At 43.4% G+C, this 25,038-nt stretch overlaps 1 protein-coding gene across 1 annotated transcript in view; it reads right to left on the reverse strand.

The window, feature by feature from the left end:
* The window catches only part of PDE1A (phosphodiesterase 1A), a 153,433-nt gene that overhangs the window by 24,692 nt on the left and 103,703 nt on the right, over positions 1 to 25,038 (reverse strand). Inside the window, exons 2-5 of the mRNA XM_056861112.1 lie at positions 21,160 to 21,273; positions 2,756 to 2,938; positions 1,326 to 1,392; positions 716 to 832 (exon numbers count right to left, since the gene is read on the reverse strand). Coding sequence (XP_056717090.1) covers positions 716 to 832; positions 1,326 to 1,392; positions 2,756 to 2,938; positions 21,160 to 21,273 — 481 coding nt within the window. The remainder of the gene's footprint in view (positions 1 to 715; positions 833 to 1,325; positions 1,393 to 2,755; positions 2,939 to 21,159; positions 21,274 to 25,038) is intronic.

A 25,038-nucleotide genomic window follows, 5' to 3' on the forward strand; every position in this document is an offset into this window, starting at 1 on the left:
CAAAAGCCCTTGGGCTGGTCAGGCAAATTGTAGCTTCCCTTGCTTATGTGCACTGCTTTCATTAAAGGGTAACTTGCAGTGCAATCCTAAACAGAGTTACTCCAGTCTAAGCTCATTGAAATGAAGGGGCTTAGACTGGAGTAACTCTCTTTAGGATTAGTAGTGATTAGTGAACAAGCAGACACACAAGAATAGTTACACCCTTTAAAGTCTATTGATGTTAATGGCCTTGTAAGGGTGTAATTCTGCTTCCAACTGTACTGAAAGATATACCCAATGCCAGCCATTATCACTTCAAGTTCAGCCCTCTTCTGTTTGTACAGTTGATGACTGAGGAAGGCCATCAATGGGTCATTCTCTGCTAGAAGCTTGTCTACCTTGATTAGTGTTCAGCCTGCCTGAATTCGGCTTGTAGGCATCGTCCTTCATCGGGTGTTCCTCCTGCCCTCAATTGTGAGCACTGTACATTTGACTTTGACAATTCCATATTTAAGGAACAGGTTTCATGGGCTGTATCCTATCACCCCATGCAGTAGTACATTCCATCAGAGCAAGGTTCATTTTGTCCTCACAATAGGGTCTCAGCCCACTAGAGTGGCAGGATGCGGCCCATTCTTAGATTGCTTCTTATGCTATTTTCCATCAAATTCTAGTCATTACAATATGTCGTCATAGATATTATTTACAGGGAGAATTAGCTTTCTTTATTTCCTACCTTGAAACGGCTCAAAAGGTCGTATCTGGTAAACAATTCGTACATCATGAATTTCAGGCTGTGCCCGCCACTTGCTTCGTTGAGGGCAAACACATCAAATGACCATTTATCAACATCCTGTAGAGACCAGCAAAGGAGGAAGGAAATAATTAAGAACATCTATACCTTTCAGTATTTTACAGATAATTACAACAAGCTAATACATTTGATTATATACAGATTAAGATGAAGAACGTAAGAACCTCTTGTTTTCAGGTGAACTAGGCCCTTTGGGTTTTGGCAAAGCTAATTTTTTTCATACAGAAAGTAATCTGATGATACAGTTATTCAGACAGAGCGACACACAGGCTTAGACCTACCAGAGTGATTCTGTGGACAGAAGGATTTCCACACATTGAGAGTAACTTTCTTGCTTCCCCCTTCCACTGCAGCCTCAAACGCCCCCAAACTGGTCCCGTCTCTCAAGAGAAGTATTACAAGGGGCTTTTTGAGCTTCAGCAGACAAGGGAGGCAAGGAAGTGTCACTTTGTGAACAGAAATAATTCACTACGCAGAAAAGTTCCAGCAGGGCCAAGCCAGATATTCTAAACAGTTCTTGAACTGACCTTACCTTAAAAGTTGATATCACTTCTGCTGGATAGGCCAAACCAACCATGTTAGAAGTTCTTCGATACATTCTAGAAGACAAGAAATCAAAGTGAAAAGGCACCTACTTGGGATCGTTTCTCATGAAGTCACTTTTATATGGGTAGGGTTAATGAAGTAAGAGCTTCATGAAAGTGTATGGAAGAAAAAGCCCTGAAAAGTTCTTTGCCAGGGCAGATACTTTACATCTCAACCCAGCGACAATTAGATCACAATCCTAAGCAGAATTACATGCTTTTAAACCCATCGGCTTCAATGGACTTAGAAGAGTGTAACTCTGTCAAGGATTGCACTGATAATCAATTAATCTACTGGATTTCTGAATTTATGCACTTGAGGTCTTCCTTTGGGAACTGCCATGGGAACTGATGGGATGCTACCTCCTTTAGGACCTTTCTCCATTCAGGAGTTGAGAATGACTGTTTCCCTAAAAGACTCTTGGATGGGTCTGAAGACCAGCCTTTTCCAGAGAACCTTTAAATCAGATCTGTGGGGTTGGATCCAGACTAACCTGGAAATTTCCACTGATTTCCCCTTCTCGCTGCAGACCCCCTCATATTTTCCCACAGGGACTTTATCCACCAGGAGCACCATTCTATGGAGGGTAGCAGGCTGCAGTGGGAGGGAGGAGAGTTCCATATTGCTGATGGAAAATTTAGTCTGGATCCAACCCTTGATGTGGCAAGCATAATGCAATTTTACAGTATTTTAGACTGAATATTTATTTTATTTCGGTGGCTTTTTATTGACTTTTACCTCTGTAAACTCTCTTGGGGACGTTTTAGTTGAAGGCTGTCTATGAATACAATCACTAAATAAATGCGACTGGCCTTTCAGAATACTTAGCCATTACATATATTTGAGAACTCTTTCAGTTCCAACTGGGCGTATATCATATTTATCTTCAAACGTTCATGGTGACATTTACACCAAGGACAAGGAGGGAATATAAACAAACAAACAAAAGATCTGAGAACAACATTTTATGGTCACCAAGGGGAATATAAATTAATTAACAAATAAAATGCTAGCTTTGTCATTCTTTCTTTATCACATTTTAAGTTCTCTTACATCTTTGTTTCATGTCATGTCAAGATCATGTCAAATATCACATTAAAAGAATGCTGTACTGCATTATGAATAACATGAGATATAACTGTAAGATAATCAATCTTTTTGTTGTTATTTAGATACAATTAGGAACGAGTATCCAATTTTATAGCCAGATCTTCCAGAGTTCATGGATGATAGCATCCAGCAAATGGTTCAACTGTTTGCCAACTTTTGAATTCAGAGTTAAAGATCAGAAATTCTTCAGTGCTTGCTTGGTCACCAACCTTGATGTAAATTGTGTATTAATTCCCTGACATATTATTAAAGAGAATGATCACTCACCTTTCTACAAATATCCCAGCTTGCACTGCATGCACGATGCTTCGAAATTTGGGTTTTTCCTCTGGCCTCCTTTTTGTCATCCCCATTTTCCTCGTGAAGGTAGAAGCCAACCAATCCCGTACTTCCAGTGGGACTGAATCGGACTGGATATCCGAGAGTTCATCCTCAGTGTCCAAGAGTCTCCTACAAGTAAGCATATTATAGAAGCATAAATTTTTAGAGCCACACCTTTTAAACATGTGAATGGGAAAATAAGTACCAAGTTAAAATATATAAAGAATATATGCATTCAATTGTTAGTGTATTACTGTAAGCTTTATAATTTTTGTTAATGAAGGTTTAGAATTATACAAGTAGGGGACCCACAAGGACTTGCGGGAGCATCTCATTTCCCCCTGTATCCTCTCCCCTACTATTTCTTCATTTCCTTGTCCTGGCAGTCTCCATATCCCCTCCCCTTTCCCTGCTTCCTTCTCTCCTTCCCACCCACCAGCCAATCTACCTTTTATCTGCCTCCCATCTTTAGTTATATTTATTATTTATTTACTTCATTTATACTCCACCTTTCTCCCCAGTGGGAATCCAAAGCAGTTTATATCGTTTATATCGTTCTCCATTTTATCCTCATAACAACCTTGTGAGGTATGTTAGGCTAGGATTCTGTGACGCCCAAAGACACTCAGTGAGCTTCCACAACAGAGTGGGGATTTGAATTTGGGTTTCCCAGATTCTTGTCTGAAACTCTAACTACAATGCTGTGCTAGCTTTCATGTGGTGGCTGCTGCTGAATAGTAGCGAGCAGCTGGGTCTTCCAGTGGTTACAGCTGTGTCTGGCCCCACTAAGCCCTCTCTCAAAGACCAAAACAGGACTGGAAAGGGCCATGCATCTTCTCCTGCCCTTACTGACAGAAACCAAGGCTAGCAATATTTTTGTGGTTGCCTAGCAACCCCAACACTGGCCTCTGAAGAAGGTATCTATTTCTTAAAGGTATAGGTGCTGCTTCAATAATTTTGGGAAGTTTTAACACCCCACTGTGTGTGTGTGTTTTAGATTTCAGATTTTTCTGCAAACCTGGGGTTTTCTCAGGTTTGTAGAAAATGTCTTGCCTGTTCATGGATCCAATCTCTGGATTTAGGCATCCATAGATGCAGTCTTGTTGAAAATTTGATAAATTGATATAATTGAATGGGACCTCTGTGTTTGGAGGCAGTTTACCTTTGCATGCTGTGAGAGACTGTGCTCCTGCTGTGGGCCTTCCACGGTGGTCAACCATTGTGTGAAACCGAATGCAGGACTGGATGGACCATTAATATGCTCTACTAGGGCTCTTCGTAGGTTTTAATGTTTTTATATAGTTCACTGTTTAGGATTTTGCAATTTATTGCAAAAAAAAAACGTATTGCTCTGCTACCCTCTCATCTAGATTGGTCCTTTTTGATTTTAAGGAGTTCTGATTTGTTTATTATACCCTTGAAAAATCTGAAACAATTCTATGCTGCCTACATTCCCTGTTTACGGGCATCTGGCTAGCCGTTGTGGAGGAAAAGACGCTAAGCTAGATGGACTGGTGGTCTAATCCAGCAGGGCTGCTTTTAAATTCCTGTGTTGACACATTATTTTATTTGAATGGTTTCTATGCCACCTCTCTATGCAGGGTACTCAAGCGTGAATACTTGGCATCTGTCAAACACATCACCCAAAAACAAATTTGATAAATCTATCAATCATATTTTACATTACTTTTGCAATAATGAGAAAAATTGATTCAATAAAAGAAGATTCCCCTCTTTTCCCATCATATTGGTAAACATGGATTGGATCATCATCTGACAAAACAAATAGTAGGTTCAATGAGCAATGGACAAGAACTAAAGCTACATATAAAGATGAACAATGCCCTCAATACAGCAGTGATTACATAAATGTATTTTTCCTCAAACACACATGGATGAGAAAAGGGGGCCATTTCTTGATGAAAGGCAAGAAAGAGGAGAGGAGCCCCAGTGCTGTCAACCCCCCAATTTTATTTTGTATAAATACACAATTTGTACACATTTTGTGCAGGAAAGCTTTTTCTCAAGAGAAAAAAAATGTGTTCCTTCAGCAACATAGGGAGTTCCACGTATATATGTGTGTGGGGGGGGGGGGACTGCTCTTGGCAATGAAAATTACTCATTTTCTCATTATGCTGTTGATGTCTTACATAGACTTCCCTGAAGGATGCAATCTTTTGCCTTGAGACAAAGCTCATTGCTCAGCACACGCATTCCTCTGACTTTTATATGAACAATAAACTTTTTCCACCCTCTCGGGATGTTTTCTCCTTTTCTTCAGTCATGCCAGGGGCACATTGAGAGGCTGAACCATCATACAACTGTTGTCGAAGGCTTTCACGGTCAGAGTTCATTGGTTCTTGTAGGTTATCCGGACTGTGTAACCGTGGTCTTGGAATTTTCTTTCCTGACGTTTCGCCAGCAACTGTGGCAGGCATCTTCAGAGTAGTAACACTGTCCTTCAGTGTTACTACTCTGAAGATGCCTGCCACAGTTGCTGGCGAAACGTCAGGAAAGAAAATTCCAAGACCACGGTTACACAGCCCGGATAACCTACAAGAACCATCATACAACTGTTTGCTAATTAATGCCTTTCCTTTCACATTTCTTTTTTATGTTTTCTCTGGCTATTATCTCACCCAAACAGGAGGGCTTCTCTGCCAGTGATAGACATTCATGGAAAACCAAAGTAATATATTTTTTTAAATCACTTTTTTTTTGTTCCTCATTATTCTTCAGTTCTCTTTAGGGTCTTCCTCTTCTCTTGATAAATTTGTAGAAACTTCCAAGAGGCTTATCATGAGACCTCCATGGTAATTCCATTCAAGATAATCTTATTCCTGTCTTGATTAATTTCCTGAAAATTCAATTACTTAGCCCAGGTTTCATGGCCTCCACAGTTAATGATGCCACTATCTGTGATAACAAAATTTTTGCCTCACTCTCAACCTCTCTGCTGGCCCACAGCAGAAATGGGGACACCATTAAAGGCCAGCAAATTATTAATTATTTCACCCAACCTCTCTCACAGGATTGCTCTGAGGATAGTCTAGGGGGAGAACCACGTACACCACCCTCAGATCTTTGGAAGAAGGACTGGATAAAAATGTACCAGATAGATAGATATTATTCAACACCCAAAGGGGCACCATTTGGATAGCCTGTCTCAGGTCATCTCTGGACACATTCCATACCTTCCCAAACCTGGTTTGCCTTTAACTATATACCCCAGTCCTCCTGAATGTCCTGCCCTCCAAAGTAAAGTTCCAATAGCAACCAGGGTTGTGGGAAAAAAATCGGTAAATTTCGGGTTCGGGTTTATTGGGTTCAATTTTTTTGGGTAAACTCGGAATAGGCAAATACCCACACTAGTAAATATTGGTATTCGGCTTATTACCGGGTTTACCGAAAAATTCAGGCCCATTATAAGGGAATCCAGATCAACCCACTGAAAGGTTGGTCAGACCAAGTTGGCTCCAATTACATGGTCCCCATCTCAAAAGGGCCCCAAGTATGGGTCCCTAACAAAAAAGGGGGGGAGATAGAAAAAGGAGAGAAAGCACAGAGCCGTGCCTCTGAGCAAAGATGAACAGCCGAACCCGAAAAAGCCGAATGTGACTTTTTTGGGAATCGCCTATTGGGCTTCAGAGAGACACTCAGGTTCTGGTGTTCAGTAAACCCAAAGCACGAAAATAACCAAAACTGCTATTTTTTGGTTTATTTTCAGTTCAGGTTTATCGATATGTACAAACGTATGTCCAACCTACCAAGTAGCAAATAATCGAATTCCCACTAGGGCTGGTTCTTTCCAACAGCATCCTTTAAAAGTCATTCTAATGATCTATTGGATGAAAATTCATAGGCAAAGGCCTCCATGCCTGCAAGGATGCAATCATTCACTTGAATGAAGGGTACAGATTTAGCTCAGTTTGGTTCAAGTGTCTTTGTCTTGGCCATAAGCCACAGGAAAAGATAGAAGGGAGTGGGCGGCACAGAGATTTATTTCTCCTTTACTGGAAAGAGCACAGAAGGCCACATACACAATGACTTCATGTATACCTTGGAGCAAGCTCAGGGATCAGACATAAGTATGACAGCCCCTGACATGATCATGGTATCTTGTGAACATGTGCAGAATTAATTCCATATAGAGCTTAAACACATCATACACATACAGAGGTTTGTGTAATGTATAATGAAAGTCTGTGTCATGCTGACAGGCAACTCTGTGTCAGGCTGACTGACTACTCTCAAGGTTAGCTCTATCAAAGCTAACTACTAAAGTTACTCTGGCTTGCCCTTGAAGGGGCAGCGTAAAAGTCATCTTTCTGACTTAGCTGCCAGATGTCAGAATCTTAAATGGCCTTTTCAAGGTCTTAAGATATCTTAATGTACTAAGAGTGCATTAATAGTTGAAATTGTGCTTAAAATATAGCCTAAAGGCATTATAGTTCTCTTAAAGATAAGAGTAATATGCTTCCTTGCTCTACTGTAATCTTGCCAGATGCAAACCTGCTAACTAATGTAAACAAAACACTTTGCAAAGTGACAATGTCAGCTAAAATTATGTTTCATGAGTTATATAGTTAAACGTTGTGCTACAGATTTCTAAGTAGTCTCATTTAATGCGTATAGTCCTAACGAAGAGGATGGTATAGAAATTAAATATGTAACTTGATCATGTAACTCAGAAATGAGTATTTATACTTTAGGCACAGAGGACTGAAAGAAAAGGAAATCCATATAAGGACATAAGACAGGAGCAGAAGCCACTAAGCTCCTGGTATCGGATAAGAAAGGGGAATAAAGGTACCCTTTTGAAGACTAAGGAAGAGGGGAAAAGGAACACTCTTCACTCTTAATGGGTCTAGAAAAAGTATAAATAACAGCCACAGTCCAGCTGGCACTTTAGAGTTCTATGGCTGGCAGACTGCAGCTGTCTGGCGTAGCACCTCCATCTCAAAAGGCTTGAGATGTAAAACATTGAAACTCTGTTCTTGCGTGGACAGAAGTTTTCAGAGATATCTTGAGGTATCAAGATCTGGATATTTCAACATATCTTACTTACAGTCTTCTTGTGAGACTGCTCTATTCCTAGAAGAGGATAGAGACCCTTAGAATTCCTATTCTTTGAATAGGAATCTAAGTGCAGTGATCTTTCCATGTATTGGAACACTGAGAGTCCATCAGATTTATGGATTCTTACAAACTAAGCCTATTTGGCTTACCAATGCTAAGAAGCATCCTGAATACAGGGCTAATAGCTAGACCTCTGAGATTGTGTCAGAACGTCCTCTACTTAACAGAGGGACTTCTGAACCTCCTCAGAGCAAGAGACCAGAGAAGTTCCTGAAGGGAAAGGAGATTCTCTGTACTCTGTGAGATATGCACAATGCACATACACACATTGGCACAGTCAAAGAGACTGTAAATAGCTTTAAGCTAACACATAGTATTTATATATTCAGCATTGCTGTCTAAAACTAGAAAGAGCATGCATAGCATGTACATAGACAATGCCTGATCTTAATGATGATCAGTTAAGGATATTAATAGAAGTCTTTAAAGGACTCCAGGTGACACAGATGACACAGCAAGGTATAGTGTGTCTTCTGTACAGAAATGTTATGATGTTTTGAATGATTTAAGTTAGGATGCTTCTAACCAAATCTTTCTCCGAAGAATTAACCATATTTTGACAGGATTTTTGTAACCTTATATTCTGAATGAAGGTGCATTGCACTAAGGATACTTTATGAGTATATTCTGACTAAGATACTCCTTTATGGAGGCATAGAGAATGTGAATGATTACTTGCTACATAAACATGTTTAAGACTAATGATGTCTATCCTTATATGATATTTTAAGGCTTTGCAACCAAAAAGCATATATTGTATAATGTAAATAAATGTGTTTTTTATATATACTTCTACTCTTGTCCATTATTATAAATTTATTGGCGTGTTCAAGAGATGTCCTAGAAGCAATAACAAGTTTCTAGGAACCGTTGATTCCGGTCTAGTGGTGTCTCGCTGAATAGATAACTCCATTTCTCAGTAAATGGTACATTCTAAGAGTGTAGGCACTTAACGGCCCGAACCGCGACAGTAGAGTGTTCTTTAATGAATTCAGAACATTTATGAAAACTTAGATTTCTAAAATAAATACATAATTGTGGGGACACCAATCTTAAAATCATATTGTCAGATTACCATTCAATATTTGCTCTGGTCACTCATATATGCCTATTTATGTTACGTTGTCTTCATGTCTCTCCTCCCTAGGGTTGCCAGGTCCCTCTTCTCCACTGGCAGGAGGTTTTGGGGTGGAGCCTGAGGAGGGTGGGGTTTGGGGAGGGGAGGGACTTCAATGCCATAGAGTCCAATTGCCAAAGCAGCCATTTTCTCCAGGTGAATTGATCTCTATCGGCTGGAGATAAGTTGTAATAGCAGATCTCCTGCTAGTACCTGGAGGCTGACAACCCTACTCCTCCCTCCTTTTTCCTCCCATGCTCAGAACTCCAGTAAACAAGCAGGGCTGTCAATTCTGGGTTTGGAAACTCCTGGAGATTTGGGGATGGAGCCTGAGGAGGGTGGGGTTTGGGGAAGGAAGGGAGCTCAGCAGGGTATAATGGCATTCAGCCCACCCTCTGAAGCGGCAGAAAGATCTGATATCTGTCATCTGGAGATCAGCTGTAATTCTGGGAGATCTCCAGCCACCACCTGGGAGTTGGCAACCCAATGTGCGGGTGGGGGGGCAACTGGGACTGAGACTGCTGTGCATAGGGAAAGGAGGCTTAAGCCTTCTCCCTGTGCCATTTTTCTGACCTGAAAAGCCCTGGAGAGTCACTATTACAACTGATTTCCAGCCAATAGAGATCCATTCACCTGGAGAAAATGACAGCTTCAGCAATTGGATTCTATGGCATTGAAGTTACTCCCCTCTCCAAACCCCACCCTCCTCAGGCTCTGCCCCAAAATCTCCAGGTATTTCCCAACCCAGAGCTGGCAACCCTAATGCAACCAAACATCTATTCTATATCTGACAGTCTACATTCACAGTTCACGCTACTCTTTAGTGGAGCTCTGCCCTGACAATTAGTGGATATTTGAGCACAATAGTTCTATTTGCAGAACTGAATCTGATTGCTACTCGTGCTGTCAAATTTGGTAATAATCTGAGGTCCATTGGGTTGGATCTGGCCAGCTTTTCTGCTGGTGAAAGAACAAGGAGGGAGTTCCCTTGGACTACCCAAAACTGCTATGTTGAAGATAATATGACCTGCACAGACAAAAGCTATGTGGGAAGGGTGATGGAATTAGGAGGGGAACTGGATGAAATAGTACAAAAAAGATGAAACCAAGCCACATGTAATGTCCAGCAGGCAGCCTTTCTGTAGGGGCACAGCTGTGTTACCCCCCTTCTCTTTAAAGGGGCATCCCAAGTCCGAGTTGCTCTTTCACACAACCTTTTTTTATTTGGTGGTTGTGCAAGTTGGCTTAACAAGGGATAGTTAAGGCCCTCTTGATACATATCAAGCTTCTGGCTGGGATCTGTTCCAAATCCTGGGCCAGATGGACATTTTGGTTTGATTTCTTATGGGCAGCAGCCTTCTAGATTTAAACACCGTCCTTTGTGTATTATCATAATTTATCAGTCACCATATTGGAAGCACAGCCCCACATGGGACTTTTAAAGACATCTGGATATTCCTGTTACTTCTGTTGCTGTTCACATTCTTATTTCAAAAGGATACAGTTTACGTAGATACGTTACAGCAAATGACAGCAACAAATGCCAGACATCGGTGGATATTGGTGTGAGCAGGGGGTTGGGCAAGATGGTCTATATGCTACCTTCCAACTCTATGATTCTATGATTTAGTGGTAATTATCGAGATTTTTAGGAGGCCAAGGAGGAAATGTTAGAAATGTTTATCTCACAAAGCACATTTTTGACACAATTGTGACATGTTGAATCATAGAATCATAGAGTTGGAAGGGACCACCAGGGTCATCTAGTCCAACCTCCTGCACAATGCAGGAATTTCAAAACTACCTCCCACACACACCACAATAACCCCTACTCCATGCCCAGAAGATGGCCAAGGTGCCCTCTCTCTCATGAACTGCCTAAGGTCATAGAATCAGCACTGCTGACAGAGAGCCATCTCTGTGTGTGTAAAGTGTTGTCAAGTCGCAGCCGACTTATGGTGACCCTTTTTGGGGTTTTCATGGCAAGAGACTAACAGAGGTGGTTTGCCAGTGCCTTCCTCTGCAAAGCAACCCTGGTATTCCTTGGTGGTCTCCCATACAAATACTAACCAAGGCTGACCCTGCTTAGCTTCTGAGATCTGATGAGATCAGGCTAGCCTGGGCCATCCAGGTCAGGGAGATGGCCATCTAGCCTCTGCTTAAAAACCTCCAGGGAAGGAGCACTTACCACCTCCCGAGGAAGCCTGTTCCACTGAGGAACTGCTCTAAATGCCTTTTTTCATTTAATTTTGGGAATAAGGATAACATTCAGACATTAAAGGCACAGTTAGCTTTGAGATTTACTGGTAAATATCAGATTTGCTGGCATTTCCCCAGGACTGCTTAAAATCTGAAAAATTACCAGTAATCCTCATCAGTATTCCCAATTTACCATTTACCACAGCATAATTACACTCAGAATTACCACAGCACAACCTATAGAAAAATCTTTTCTGTTTTGTTTTTCCTTTTATGTCAGTGCCAAGCATCAACAGAATATATATTTTTTTAATCAATTATTGCCCAGAATCAGCTGGGGAAACTTTGGGAAATCTTTCATTCAAATGTTCCATAGAATTCTTGAAAATATTTAATAGTTCCAGTATGTGCAAATAAAACCAGTCTCTCCCGAAAAACAGGGACACTGGAAACTTTCCAAGTCAGTATGAAATGATACATGTTGGCCTTGGGCTGTAATACAAAGGCCTAGAGTGGTGTGTAAGACTGTGATTAAAGCAAATTCTTTGGATCTAAGTCGTAGTGATATCAGTGGAATTTATTTCCAGTAAAATGTTCGGGACTGTGACACGAACAATTGGTGCCAGCTAGCTAAGCTTTGAGTACCTGTTTGAACCAGAAAAATTGGTTTTGTGTCCTACTAAGAGCCCTGTGGCGCAGAGTGGTAAGCTGCAGTACTGCAGTCCAATCTCTGCTCACATCCTGAGTTCAATCCCGACGAAAGTTGGTTTCAGGTAGCCGGCTGAAGGTTGACTCAGCCTTCCAGCCTTCCGAGGTTGGTAAAATGAGTACCCAGCTTGCTGGGGGTAAAGGGAAGATGATGGGGGAAGGCACTGACAAACCACCCCATTAACAAAGTCTGCCTAGAAAACGTCGGGATGTGACGTCACCCCATGGGTCAGGAATGACCCGGTGCTTGCACAGGGGACCTTTACCTTTTTTACCTTTAAGAGCGAGTTTGCCAAATTATTCAAGGAAGATGTGATCATAGATTGAGAAACCTGCCATTCGACAGTGCTGTCTCATTCTTATCAATACACACCTCACCTGGAGAACCCAAAGGTGATACCTCCTGGGCTTAGGGTTGCCAACCTCCAGGTAGTAGCTGCCGATCTTCCAGCCAATAGAGATCAGTTCACCTGAAGAAAATAGCCGCTTTGGCGATTGGACTCTATGGCATTGAAATCCCCTCCCCAGACCCTGCCCTCCTCAGGCACCTTTTATGCAGTGCAATTCCATTCACAATCCATTAAATAAAAGTTTGTTGACAAAATTCTGTAAAATGTTTTTGTAAATAACTGGTAGTCACTAAGTGCTAGTTTGGGCAGAAATAATTTTAGTTTTATACTGAGTCCCTTAGAGTCTGTGAAGAAAAAACACCAATGATAGCCAGCCATTGTGCAGGGGGTTGGACTAGATGACCCTGGTGTTCCCTTCCAACTCTATGATTCTATGAGTCTATCTTTCTTTTTGTCCCTTTCTGCAATTTTTAAATTACACTCAGGCAAGCCAAAAAAAAATTAAGCTTTCCAAATACTTTTAACAGCTGGGGTTTCTTTTCATCATCTTCTTTAAGAAGGTTATGTAATCCCAGAACAGATGGGTTGTTTAGTGTGAGAGATCCCCTCTCTCTGAGTTTACTTCTCCAAATCAAATGTTCAGACGTTGATAAAGAAACAAAGGATTTATTGAAGACATCAGGAGATGAGACAGGCACAGGTAGCAAGTTGCAAGTGAGGGGCTAATCGGGTTTACAGAATATATTGACTCCAGGGCACTGGGGCACTGGGGTTCACACTTATTGTTATGGGAAGTTACAAGCTTGGCATAATACAAAACATCAGACGAGTCCCAGGAAGTCTGGTGAAGCTATCACACTTCCAAGGCCGCATCGGCCTGAGGGAGTACTGACAGGAAGAACAGCGGGGGGGAAGATACTTGGAGCAATCAGGCCTGGCGCCTGAGACCAGAAGGTGTGAACTGCTTTTACGAGTTCACTGATAGCAGGTGATGGGAAGCAGAGACACATAAACAGAGACCCTCACATTCTGCCCCCCTTAAGGCCCCCCCCCGGGGTCCTCGAGAGGGCGAGGCTTATCGGGATAAGCGAGGTGGAATTCTCGGACCAAGCGAGGGGCCGCCATGTGGGGTGCGGCCACCCACTCGTCGTGAGCGGACCCAAGGTTTTTCCAACGAACAAAGTAAAACAGTTTCCCCTTCTTCCATTTGGAATCTAAGACCTTGGATATTTCCAGATGGGTATCCCCTCCTACCACAGTAGGAATCTCATTGTCGGGAGGGGGGTGGAACTGGGGAGCTGCTACATAAGGTTTGAGGAGACTAATATGAAATACGGGATGGACTCCCTTGAGGGTCTTTGGGAGTTTCAGTTCCACGGTAACCTCATTGATTACTCTGGTGATGGGGAAAGGTCCCACATAACGGTCGCTCAGTTTTTTGCAGGGACGAAGAGAGCGGAGGTTTTTGGTGGACAGATACACTTGCTCCCCCACCTTTAGCTCCCATCCCGGAGACCGGTGTTTGTCTGCCTGTTCCTTGTACTTGCTTTTTGCCTTCTCAAGATTTTTGAGCAGCCAAGGCCAGGTAGATTTAACTGCCTGAATCCACTCCTGAAGATCAGGGGTGGTTTGGAGCTCTGGCGTGACGGGGGCGGAACCGAAAGGACCGAATTCCGTCCCGTATATTACTTGGAAGGGACTAAAGCCGGTAGAGGAATGAGGCGCATTGTTGTACGCATATTCGGCGAATGGCAGCAGGTCGACCCAGTCATCTTGGTGAAAATTTACATAGCAACGCAAATAACATTCAACCACCGCGTTTACTCGTTCCGTTTGACCATCCGTCTGGGGGTGATAGGCGGAAGACAAACCCTGCTCCTCCACCCCCATGAGCTTTAGGAAGGCTCGCCAGAATTTGGCAACAAACTGGACCCCCCGGTCGGAGAGGACCTTCCTCGGGACCGAGTGTAGCCTGAGGACATGTGTAACAAATAGTTTAGCCAAACCTTGGGCTGAAGGAAGACCTGCACATGGAACAAAATGGACCTGTTTGGAAAAAAGGTCCGTGATTACCCAGAGAACCGTTTTTCCCCGACTAGGAGGTAGGTCGGTGATAAAATCCATGGCTATGACTTCCCAGGGGCGGGAGGGGTTCTCCAGCGGTTTGAGAAGCCCTGGGGGTTTTCCCATCCGTTTCTTAGCTGTGGCGCAAGTGGGGCAGCTGCGCACATACAGCTCCACATCGGCTCTCATACCGGGCCACCAGAACTGCCTCCGTACCAGGTGAAGTGTTTTTATGAACCCAAAATGACCCGCCAACCTGGCACCATGTACAAGTCCCAATACCTCTTTGCGAAGGGAGGATGGGACATACAGTTTTCCCCCTTGCATCCACCAAGTGTTGGTTCGTTCCAGGCCAGCAGGGAGGAGATGGTGCTCCTCCTCCTGTAAGGAGGCGTCCCGGAGCCGCTGTTGGAAGGCTTCCGGGATACCTTTGAGCATAGGGGGGGTCTCCGGTCGACGGGCTTGGGACCGGGTAGTGACGGCTAGGCTGGGGACCTCCCCACGCTGCTCGGGAGTGAACAGGGAGTCGACAGGGCGATCGAACTCGTTGCGATACTGGGGAAGTCGTGACAAAGCGTCGGCTAGGGCATTTTCCTTGCCCGGGACATGTTTGAGAGTGAACCGGAATTTGGCGAAAAATTGGGCCCACCGAATTTGTTTGGCGTTGAGCTTTCTAGCTCCCTTGAGAGCTTCGAGATTCTTGTGATCGGTACACACCTCAAACGGCAGCTCGGCACCCTCTAGGAAGTGTCTCCATATGGTGAGGGCGTGTTTGACTGCCGCCGCCTCCTTCTCCCAAATAGCCCAGTTGATTTCGGACTGGGAAAACTTTTTGGAGAAGTAGGCGCATGGTCTCAACCGCCCCCCTTCATCCCTCTGCAAGAGGGCCCCGCCCATGGCCACATCCGAGGCATCCACCTGCACCACGAAAGGCTTGGTGCAATCCGGGTGAGCCAAAACGGGTTCGGATGAAAAAAGTAGCTTTAAACGTTCAAAAGCCTGCTGGCACTGGGGGGACCATTGCAAACGGGCTGAGGGAAGCGTGGCGCTAGCCCCCTTGTCCTTGGTACGCAACAGGGCAGTGAGAGGAAGCGCAACTTGGGCAAAGTTGGGAATGAAGTTTCGGTAAAAGTTAGCGAATCCCAAAAACTGCTGAAGCTGGCGGCGGGTAGTGGGGGGTTCCCAATCTAGCACCGCCTGGACCTTTGCGGGGTCCATTTCTAACCCTTGGTGGGAAATCACGTACCCAAGAAATGTAATGGAAGGTTGGTGGAAATCACATCCTGGGGGCGCGCCTGGAGAGCGGAGGGTGCGCCGGAACGTCGGCCCGATGGTCCGCTTCTGCGGCGGGGCTGGTCCTCAGCGGTCGCCTTCTGCGGTTCGGTCGGGGTTTGGCGAGGGGGGTTGGGACGACCGGAACGAGAGGGGCATTGCGACGCAAAGTGTCCCTTTCCCCCGCAGGTCAGGCAGACACCGGTCTCAAAACGCTTGCGGCGTTCAGCGGCCGAGGGACCCCCGCTCCCTCTCGGTCGGAAGTCTCGGCCCCGGTCACTCCGGGGTCTCGGGTCTCGTCCAACGCGTTGTTTGGACAAGGTCAGGAGTTGTTTGCGATTCTCGATGTCGGCAGCGTGGCGAACCCAACCTTCCACATCTGGGGGGTTCCCTTGCATAAAAGCCCAATGTTGGAGGTCCGGGTTGAGGCCCTCCCTGAAACACTGTACCAAAGTGGCCTCACTCCAGTCCAGGATTCGGCTGGCCAGTGACTGGAACTCACTTGCATACTGCGCCACCGATTTGGTCCCTTGGCGCAGTTGCATCAGGGAGGCTTTAGCCCGCTCACCCAGAGTCGGGTCCTCAAAGCGGTTTCGGAGTGCCACCATAAACTCGTCCAGGGTCCGCAGCACCGGTGAGCGGAGTTCATACTGCAACACCATCCAGGCGGCCGCCTCCCCTTGCAGTAAGGAAGCCACGTACTGCACCCGGGACTCCTCGGAAGTGAAGGTTCGGCCTTGTTCTCGCATAAAAATGTCCACTTGGACCATGAAGAAGGTCAACTGGTCCCCTGAACCGTCATACGTGACTTTCAGGTCCCGGCGGGACGGGAGGCTAGGAGGCGCGGGAGGGGCTGCCGGTGTTCCGTCCGGGGGGTTGCCGGCAGGCGGTTGCACTTTTAGCGCGTCCAGGGCCGCTGCCATCTCACCCATCACAAGCCGCATGGACTCCATCTGCTCCTGCATGGCTTGGCGATCCTCCAGCCACTGCCTGCGTTCCTCTTCCATCAGGGCCTCCTTGCGCGCCGGGTCCCCCTCAAGTCCCGTGCTGGGAAAGGCCAAACGGCGATCCTTCGCCGCGGTTCGGGAGAGAGACCAACCCTTGGGGGAGTCCAGCCAATTGTTAAAAAGTCCTCGGGGACGTCCGTCCCGGCCTTGGTCGGGGATGGGATCCCTAGGCTTCTTTGGCTTGGCACCCTCCTCCTTGGGGTCCGGTTTCTCCGGTACCACCGGTCCGTCCGGTGCGTCAGGGGTAGTAGGGGTGTTTTCCTCGTCGCCTGACATTCTGTCCCAAAAGGTACAGCAGCAGTTCGAGAGGCAATGACTTGCAACTTAATGTGAGAGATCCCCTCTCTCTGAGTTTACTTCTCCAAATCAAATGTTCAGACGTTGATAAAGAAACAAAGGATTTATTGAAGACATCAGGAGATGAGACAGGCACAGGTAGCAAGTTGCAAGTGAGGGGCTAATCGGGTTTACAGAATATATTGACTCCAGGGCACTGGGGCACTGGGGTTCACACTTATTGTTATGGGAAGTTACAAGCTTGGCATAATACAAAACATCAGACGAGTCCCAGGAAGTCTGGTGAAGCTATCACACTTCCAAGGCCGCATCGGCCTGAGGGAGTACTGACAGGAAGAACAGCGGGGGGGAAGATACTTGGAGCAATCAGGCCTGGCGCCTGAGACCAGAAGGTGTGAACTGCTTTTACGAGTTCACTGATAGCAGGTGATGGGAAGCAGAGACACATAAACAGAGACCCTCACATTTAGCCTGTGTTAGTGGGTGTTTGTTTTTTTAAAAGTAGTTTTTAAATTCACATGTCTCTCAGGAGTCAGACACTAACAGTTTGGTTCCTGTCCTCTACTATGAAAATGCAGGCTGAGATAATACCTTGTGTATAATTTACTCTGATAACCTCTAACCCTTTTCACTGTCTGATATACTGAGCTGAATGAGACGTAGAGATATTATTTTAGGTAATTAATGAATTAACGTTGTTTGTTCTGCTTCTGTATGGCTGTGGGCCATAATAAAGATGGGTAGATGGCGTGGGAGTAACTTTTGTTTATCATTTTGAAAAGCGGAGTTAACCACCGACACTACTATAAATTAGGGTGGCCAGCTCTGGGTTTGGGTGGGGTTTGGGGAGAAGAGGGGCCTCAGGAGGGCATAATGCCATAGAGTCCATCTTTCAAAGCAGCCATTTTCTCCAGGGGAACTGATCTTGAACATCTGGAGATCAATTGTAATAGCAGGAGATCTCCAGGTTGGCAACCCTAAATATAAAAGGGGAATAATCATACGGGATCAGAATCATGGGCAAAAGGGACTGCCCTTCCCAACCCATGCCCTTGCTGGAGTGGCTGTAAAATATTGTAAAATTAGGACCCCTGCTGTGTCCAGTTGCTTTTTTAGTGGTGGTCTTCAGTGATTTCAAGATCTAAGTTTAGATTAAGTTTTGTAATTTACTTTAGATTTTTTTTAATTGATCAGTACTGAGATTCAGATAGGGGCTTTAATACAATGACTCAGTTCAAACATCTCGCGAAATGGTGGTTTAATTCAACTAAGTACAACTAGTGTGATTGTCTGAATGCTGACCACTCCGCTAACTGTGCTTAGTTAAGGCCCATCAAACCGCTATCTGAAAGTCGGAACTTGGATTATTAACCACCATTTTAACTATGGTTCCACATGATGCACAAGGGCATACAGCCTGGTTTCTTATAACATAACATAAGAAAGGTTATGCTGGATCAGACCAAGGTCCACAAAGAAGACAACTGCAGCAGCATTATCCTGCCTATGTTCCAAAGCACCTATTATAATAGGCCTGCTCCTCTGATCCTGGAGAGAATAGGTATGCATCATGACAAGTATTCATTTTTACTAACAGCCATGAATACCCCTCTCCTCCATGAACATGTCCATTCCCCCCTTAAAGCCTTCCAAGTTGGCAGCCATCACCACATCCTGGGGCTGGGAGTTCCACTATTTAACGGTGTATTGTGTGAAGAAATACTTCCTTTTATCTGTTTTGAATCTGTCACCCTCCAGCTTCAGCAGATGACCCCGCGTTCTAGTATTATGAGAGAGGGAGAAAAGCTTTTCCCTGTCCACTCCATACCATCCATAATTTTATAGACCACTATCATGTATTATGTTCTTCAGTAATGTCCTTGCGTACTCCTCAACTATGGAGACATCTGGTCAGAGTGAAGGTTAGGATACCAGCTTTTGTTGAAGCAAATCAGGATTTGAGTAACTGTGGCCATTGATGCAGGGCTGTTTCCCCATGGTCACACACACCCCCGCCGTCTTCTCGGGTGCTTCGTTTTGTTTATGCATGCCTTTCCCGACAGTCAGAGGTCGCCTAGCTCTCTCCATGCATTTCCCTCTGCATTTTCTGAAGGCTGTTTAGCCAGCATCCAGAAAACATGGGGGAGATGTGTAGGGAGAGCGAGGTGACCTGTGACCATCGGGAAAGGCATGCATAATCAAAAGGAAGCACCCAAGCAGTCAGCAGGGTGACCACGACCGAAACAGCCTCCATAAATGGCCTGTCTATGAGCAGAGTCCATATTTCACAAATTAACCATAGTTACAGTAAGCCATCGCTTTGCATTACGGCTGAACTGATCTATTCTGAACGTTGGTTAAACTTTCTGAGCTGCAAATAAGGTGGATACTGTTCAGAGTCTTGAAATGTTGGCTTCCGAGTCCTGCACAGAAAAATATGTATCGCCTATCTTAATGGGGCACTGTAAATTTCTTCTGCTGATGGAATTAGACCATAAAATGTTTATATAAAGTAGCGATAGGCTATAATAAATAGCTGCTACACTAGCAGTGCAGCCCTTGGCAGAGTTATATTCCAGTCTAAAGCCATCGATTCGAATAGGCTTAGAATGGAGTGATTTCATATGGGATTGCGGCGAAAGTCTGAAAATGAGGCAGACTTGTTGCATAATGTTCTATTAATTTTTATTTCTCCCTAGAAGTAATAATGAATCACAGACAGGCCATGCCTTTTGTCCCTTCAATTCAAAAACACCAGATGTGTAATGAGCATATAAACCATACAGTGAAACAATCACATATATCACATTTAGTAGAGCAAGACTGGCTCCTTGAATTATGAAAAACTCAGACCTTTCTAAATTTAATAAGGAAATAGGACCAGACACACACTCTATATCTGAGCGATACTGGACACATTTTGGCAGCCACGCTTAGAAGCACATCCAGTTCCGAAGGAAATGTTAAAAGGTCACAGTAGTGAAATTTAAAACTTAGGTAAACACACTGAAAAATTGATCTTGCACTAGATACAGTTTCACTTACGTAGCCGTCTTAAAAGCAGTAAAAACGAAACACGTAAAGATCAGCTGTGAAACTATTTCAGCGAAATTCCAGTATGTACAAGGCTTGATAACCATGATGGCTTTCTACATTTATAGCAATGCAAAAGCTATTTTTTCCCTTTTTTTTAAAGAAGGAAAGACACCTTTTTTATTGGTTATCCAGTTCAGAGAATTAGAGACAATGAGTGGGTAAAAGCTAATTTTTCAAAGACTATGGAGAGAGAGATCACACATTGCCTGCCTAACTGAACCACACAGAGTACCCATTCTAATAAATGTACCTTAATCTCTCACACTGAGAACGCAGGTCACGGGAACAGTGACCCTGTAATGCAGCAGAAGATAATCTAATATTCTACATATAAACTTAATAACAATTGTATTTAGGTAGTGCTTGTTGAGTGGTCAGAGGACCTCGAATAGACTCGATATTCCTTACAATGACCTTACAAATCAAGTCAGTGATATTATCTGCTCATTTAAGATTGAGAGAATTTGGCTTGCCCAAGACCGAGTAAATTCATGGCAGAAACAAGGTTCAGACCAGGGCTTTCCTGGGTCAGGGGTTGCTCTCAGACAATATACTATGCCAGCTCTCAGAAGCAGACCTAGAATTTAAAACGTCTTGTTTACTATATTCCTGAATCTTTAAGATTAACATAAAGCAAGCACTATAAGACTGTGTGTGTGTATGCCATCATGTTACAGCTGACTTATGATGACCCTGTAAGGTTTTCAAGGCAAGAGACATTCGGAGGTGGTTTGCCCTTGCCTGTCTCTGTGTCATGACCCTGGTATTCTTTGGAGGTTGCCCATCCAAATACTAACCAGGGGCAACCCTGCTTAGCTTCAAAGATCTGGCGAGATCAGGCTATCCAGGTCTGGGCACTTTCAGACTATGACAGTACAATCCTAAGAATGCTTTCCTGGGAGTAATCCCCACTAAACTGACCATAGCAGCATTCTGAATATAACTACTTAGGAGTGCTCGCAATGATTGTTTTCAAAAATTTAACAGTTTGTTGTTATTATCTCTTGCTCAGAACTGATATGATTTAGGAATATCTGTCTGGATGTTAGATGGACATACAGGTTTCTCCAGGCTGATCAGTCAATGGTTCTGAAAACTTACCTTGTTTCATCAATATATACTGCTTCCAAGACAGATGCAGCATATTCGATATTCTTCTTCAGATCAATCACATTGACGTCACCTTTCTCCAGTTGCTTTACCAAACATCTTAATCTGTTGAGAAGAAGAAAAATGGAGAAAAATTATTACACAGTCAGTTAAATGAAATCCAATATTCATCTTTTACTTCTGTGGGGGGTGATTTGGGATCCTATATGCAAATTCTGGATATATTCACCCCAATTACGAGCTGTCCATAGGTTAAAAAAAAAAAAGATTCACTCCCATGACCCTATGAGCACAGATCATGCAAACTGATTATAAGAAAAACATATGATGTTGAGGAGAATTGAGCATCAGATAAAAAAGGGGGGAAGGAAAACAGAACGGGAAGCAGAAATTGGTTTATTTGCGCCACCAAGGATGCTGTGGCTGTATGGGGGTGGTGAACTTCTTTTGACTGTAACATCACTGTACATGGAGCAATTTCCATTGTGCATATTGGCCAACTGAAAAAAGCAAGGTTTAAGCAAGCTCTTTTGTCACACTGCCTTTTAAATGCCCCTTTTGGAAAGGCTGAAGTATCTGAAGTAAAGTCCTACTGGCTGAATCAGAGAGGGGAATTAGGAAAAGAAAGCAGAAGAAAGGATGGTGGACTCATCCTTACAAAGCACCACTGATAGTTGAGTATGGCAAGGTTTTATGTTGCTCTATGATTCCTTCTCTGTATGAAGGAGGCTGATATGGCCAGTGGTACTGAATGAACTGGGATTTCGGCATTCAGACATCATGACAAGCCATATAGTAAGCCAACTACAAACCAAAGTTTAGAGCCCCAGCTTAGCACCCCCGCAACAAACCACACTTTGTAGGACAACTGACAGAGATATTAAAGTCACAGAGCATGTTTCAACTCTCTTCAATGGTACATCCATTACGTTTCTCCCATATGATCACTTGCCTCACATTCTAACTGGGGAAAAGTAAAAGCGTTATCTTGAAAGATGCAGGCAGCAAAAACAAAATCTACTCACATCTCTGATACTGAGTTGGCTAATTCACACTGAAAGGGGTTCTGCAGCATGAGAAAGGACACAGGAAGAGGCATATATCTGTGTGTACTTAATGCACAAAGATGCATATTCCATAAACCTTCAGGTGCAATAGATGTGCTTCCTCCAAATACATGGCACCTATAATGATAGTGATTATTTTTCAGCCAAACAATAAATATGAGCTTAAATACCAGTTTGTCCTCTGGAAATTTCTAACAATTGTAGGTGAACATTTGTATACATTACAAGTGTTTCCATTGTTTGTGTTTGAATCTATTTAAAGTTACAACACATGCTGTTGCTTCAGCAATTTTTTTGTTCTTGATAGTAATAGTCTCAGCTCTCCTGCTCCCATAGGCTTATTTTAGTCAGGTACAAGGAGAACCTTACAGTATTTCCAGAAAAAAAACAAAGTTTTGCGTGAATGACTTGAAAAAAAGAAGAAGGGAGTAATTGAGCCTTCTGGGTAACCTATTTGTATTATTTGACCTTGGAAATGTACCTTCAGTCTATCTTCAATAGTCATGTTGCCTTTGAGCATGCTCAAGGCTTAATCATACAAATATTTGGGGATTGAATAATTTCCCTGTACTGGAGTTGCTATGAGTCAAATGTTACTTGAGCACAAAAAAACAAAAAAACAATAATTAAAAAAACAACCCTTGATGTTCTTAGTCACTACGGGTAGGGGGAATGTAGCAGAAACAGTTTCTGAAGGCAAAGGTTAAATATAATGGTACAAGCTGGAGGCCCATGAAAAATCATGGAAAGATGAAGTTTGAAATTCTCCTACCTTAAGATCTCCACCTACGTGATTCTATAAGGTCTCAGGGGCTTGAACACATAAGAACATAAGAAAGGCCATGCTGAATCAGACCAAGGTCCATCAAGTCCAGCAGTCTGTTCACACAGTGGCCAACCAGTTACTCTTGTCTCTCTTTCTTGACACTCAACTGCATTCAACAAACTATGCTCCTGGATTATATCAAGTCCATATCAGGCAATTTTTTTGGGGTGGTGGTGGTGAACAATTAAGCATATAACTAATTTCGAACTTGGCTTCAGAGTGTGGATCAAAAAATCTGCACACTGGGGCCAGGTACAGAAAGAGTAGATGATCCAGCAAGTTCTGGGGGTAGCCCCAGGTTTGCAAAGAAACACAAAACAAAACTTTAAAAGGGAGGTTTTAAAAAATGGATGGTTTCTGTGCAAGAGCAGACATCAAAACTCATATACAACTCATAAATAACTCAAATCAACTAGCTAACTGTTGCTGTGTATGGAAGTAGTCATGTGAAGGTACCTTTGCTTTAAACTTGGTGGGGCAACCTCTGTAAATACCCTTCTCCTGCTAACCTACACTCTTCAGACACAAAATTTCTAACCCAGAAATATTTTCCTTCATTAAGCATTTCTAAGCTTTCCATTTTCTCCGTTCTGAGATGCCTTCCAGGATTTTTTCACTTTACTGTTAGAATAATATAATTTTTGGATTTTAAAAGGTGAGAATCACTTGGCATATGATTTCACTTACACTGCTGTGAGTAGGTCTGTTCATGCACATGTATTAATATTGTACAAACTTTGGGACAAAGAGATACATTTAAATGAGATCCAGCTTTAGTGGTCATTTAATTTCCTTTGAGAAAATTAGTTCTACATTTCTGCCTCTTGTGTCAAAAAACAAAGCTACAGTACCGACACATAAAATGATGATTAATTGAAAATAATGAGGCCTCAAGGCTCATCCTCTAGGACTTCTTTAAACCTTAGCTCAATATTTGATAAGCTTGATTAACTTTTATATATGCCGTATTAAAAAAAATTAGACAAGCTCTCTCTAATGCCCTGATTTTGTTACCTTATTACAGCATAAAATAACTCAATGTAGTTTTCCAGCCTGTTAAAGGCCCAAGGCTAAGATCAGCAACCTTCAGAAAATCAGAGTCTTAGGAAAACGCAGACTGGGATCCAGTGTGGGGTTTATGCTGATGGAAGGAGGTTGGTTTTCACTGGTTCCCCTCTTCAGCTGCAGACCTACAGCTCCCTTGCGCACACTGTTTATGGAGGGTTCCCTGTCTGGATCTAACCCAACATTTTTTCCATAATTTTTTATTAAAATTCAAAACAAAACATACTTACATACTCATACATACCATTTAACAAACCTTCCAAAGGGTGCCATATATTAACAGCTTTAATAACAGCAGGGCAGTAACATATCATTCTTGAAAGACTACGTTATAATAAGTTGGTTTACTTTATGTCAGAAACTATCATTCTTGACTACATATTTGCATGGCTACCTAATGAATCTTTGCTTATTTTTTTTTAAGACCATCTACCTTACATATAGAATTAATCAAGTTATGAATTGCTAATTCCTGTTTCTAATAAATCAGCTCTAAACTCTATCCTGCGTCATTATTGCCTACTCTATCAATAACTGTTCTTCATATTTAGATTACTCTGCTGCACAGTAATAAAATTTCAATTGAGCATTATCATAATAAAATTTCCATTTCTTCTGAAACTCCTCTGGACGTCTTCTATTCAACAGAAACGACATCTTAGCCATCACTGCATATTCAGCCATTTTCTCTCTCCATCTTTCTGTTTCGGGGATTCCAGTCTAACCCGACATTGTCACGTTGTGCTACTTGTGAGTTGCCCTTCTTGTTCAGTTCCACAGAGGGGGGGGGGAACAGGCTATCCTTGCTGTTGCTGTGCCTCCACTGGTATCAACCGGGGGGGGGGGATCCCTGTATCTGGCTGTGGCTCAATGGCAAAGCATCTGCTTTGCATGCAGAAGGTCCAGGATTCA

Source organism: Euleptes europaea, chromosome 15 (assembly GCF_029931775.1).
Source record: "Euleptes europaea isolate rEulEur1 chromosome 15, rEulEur1.hap1, whole genome shotgun sequence".
NCBI lineage: Eukaryota > Metazoa > Chordata > Lepidosauria > Squamata > Sphaerodactylidae > Euleptes > Euleptes europaea.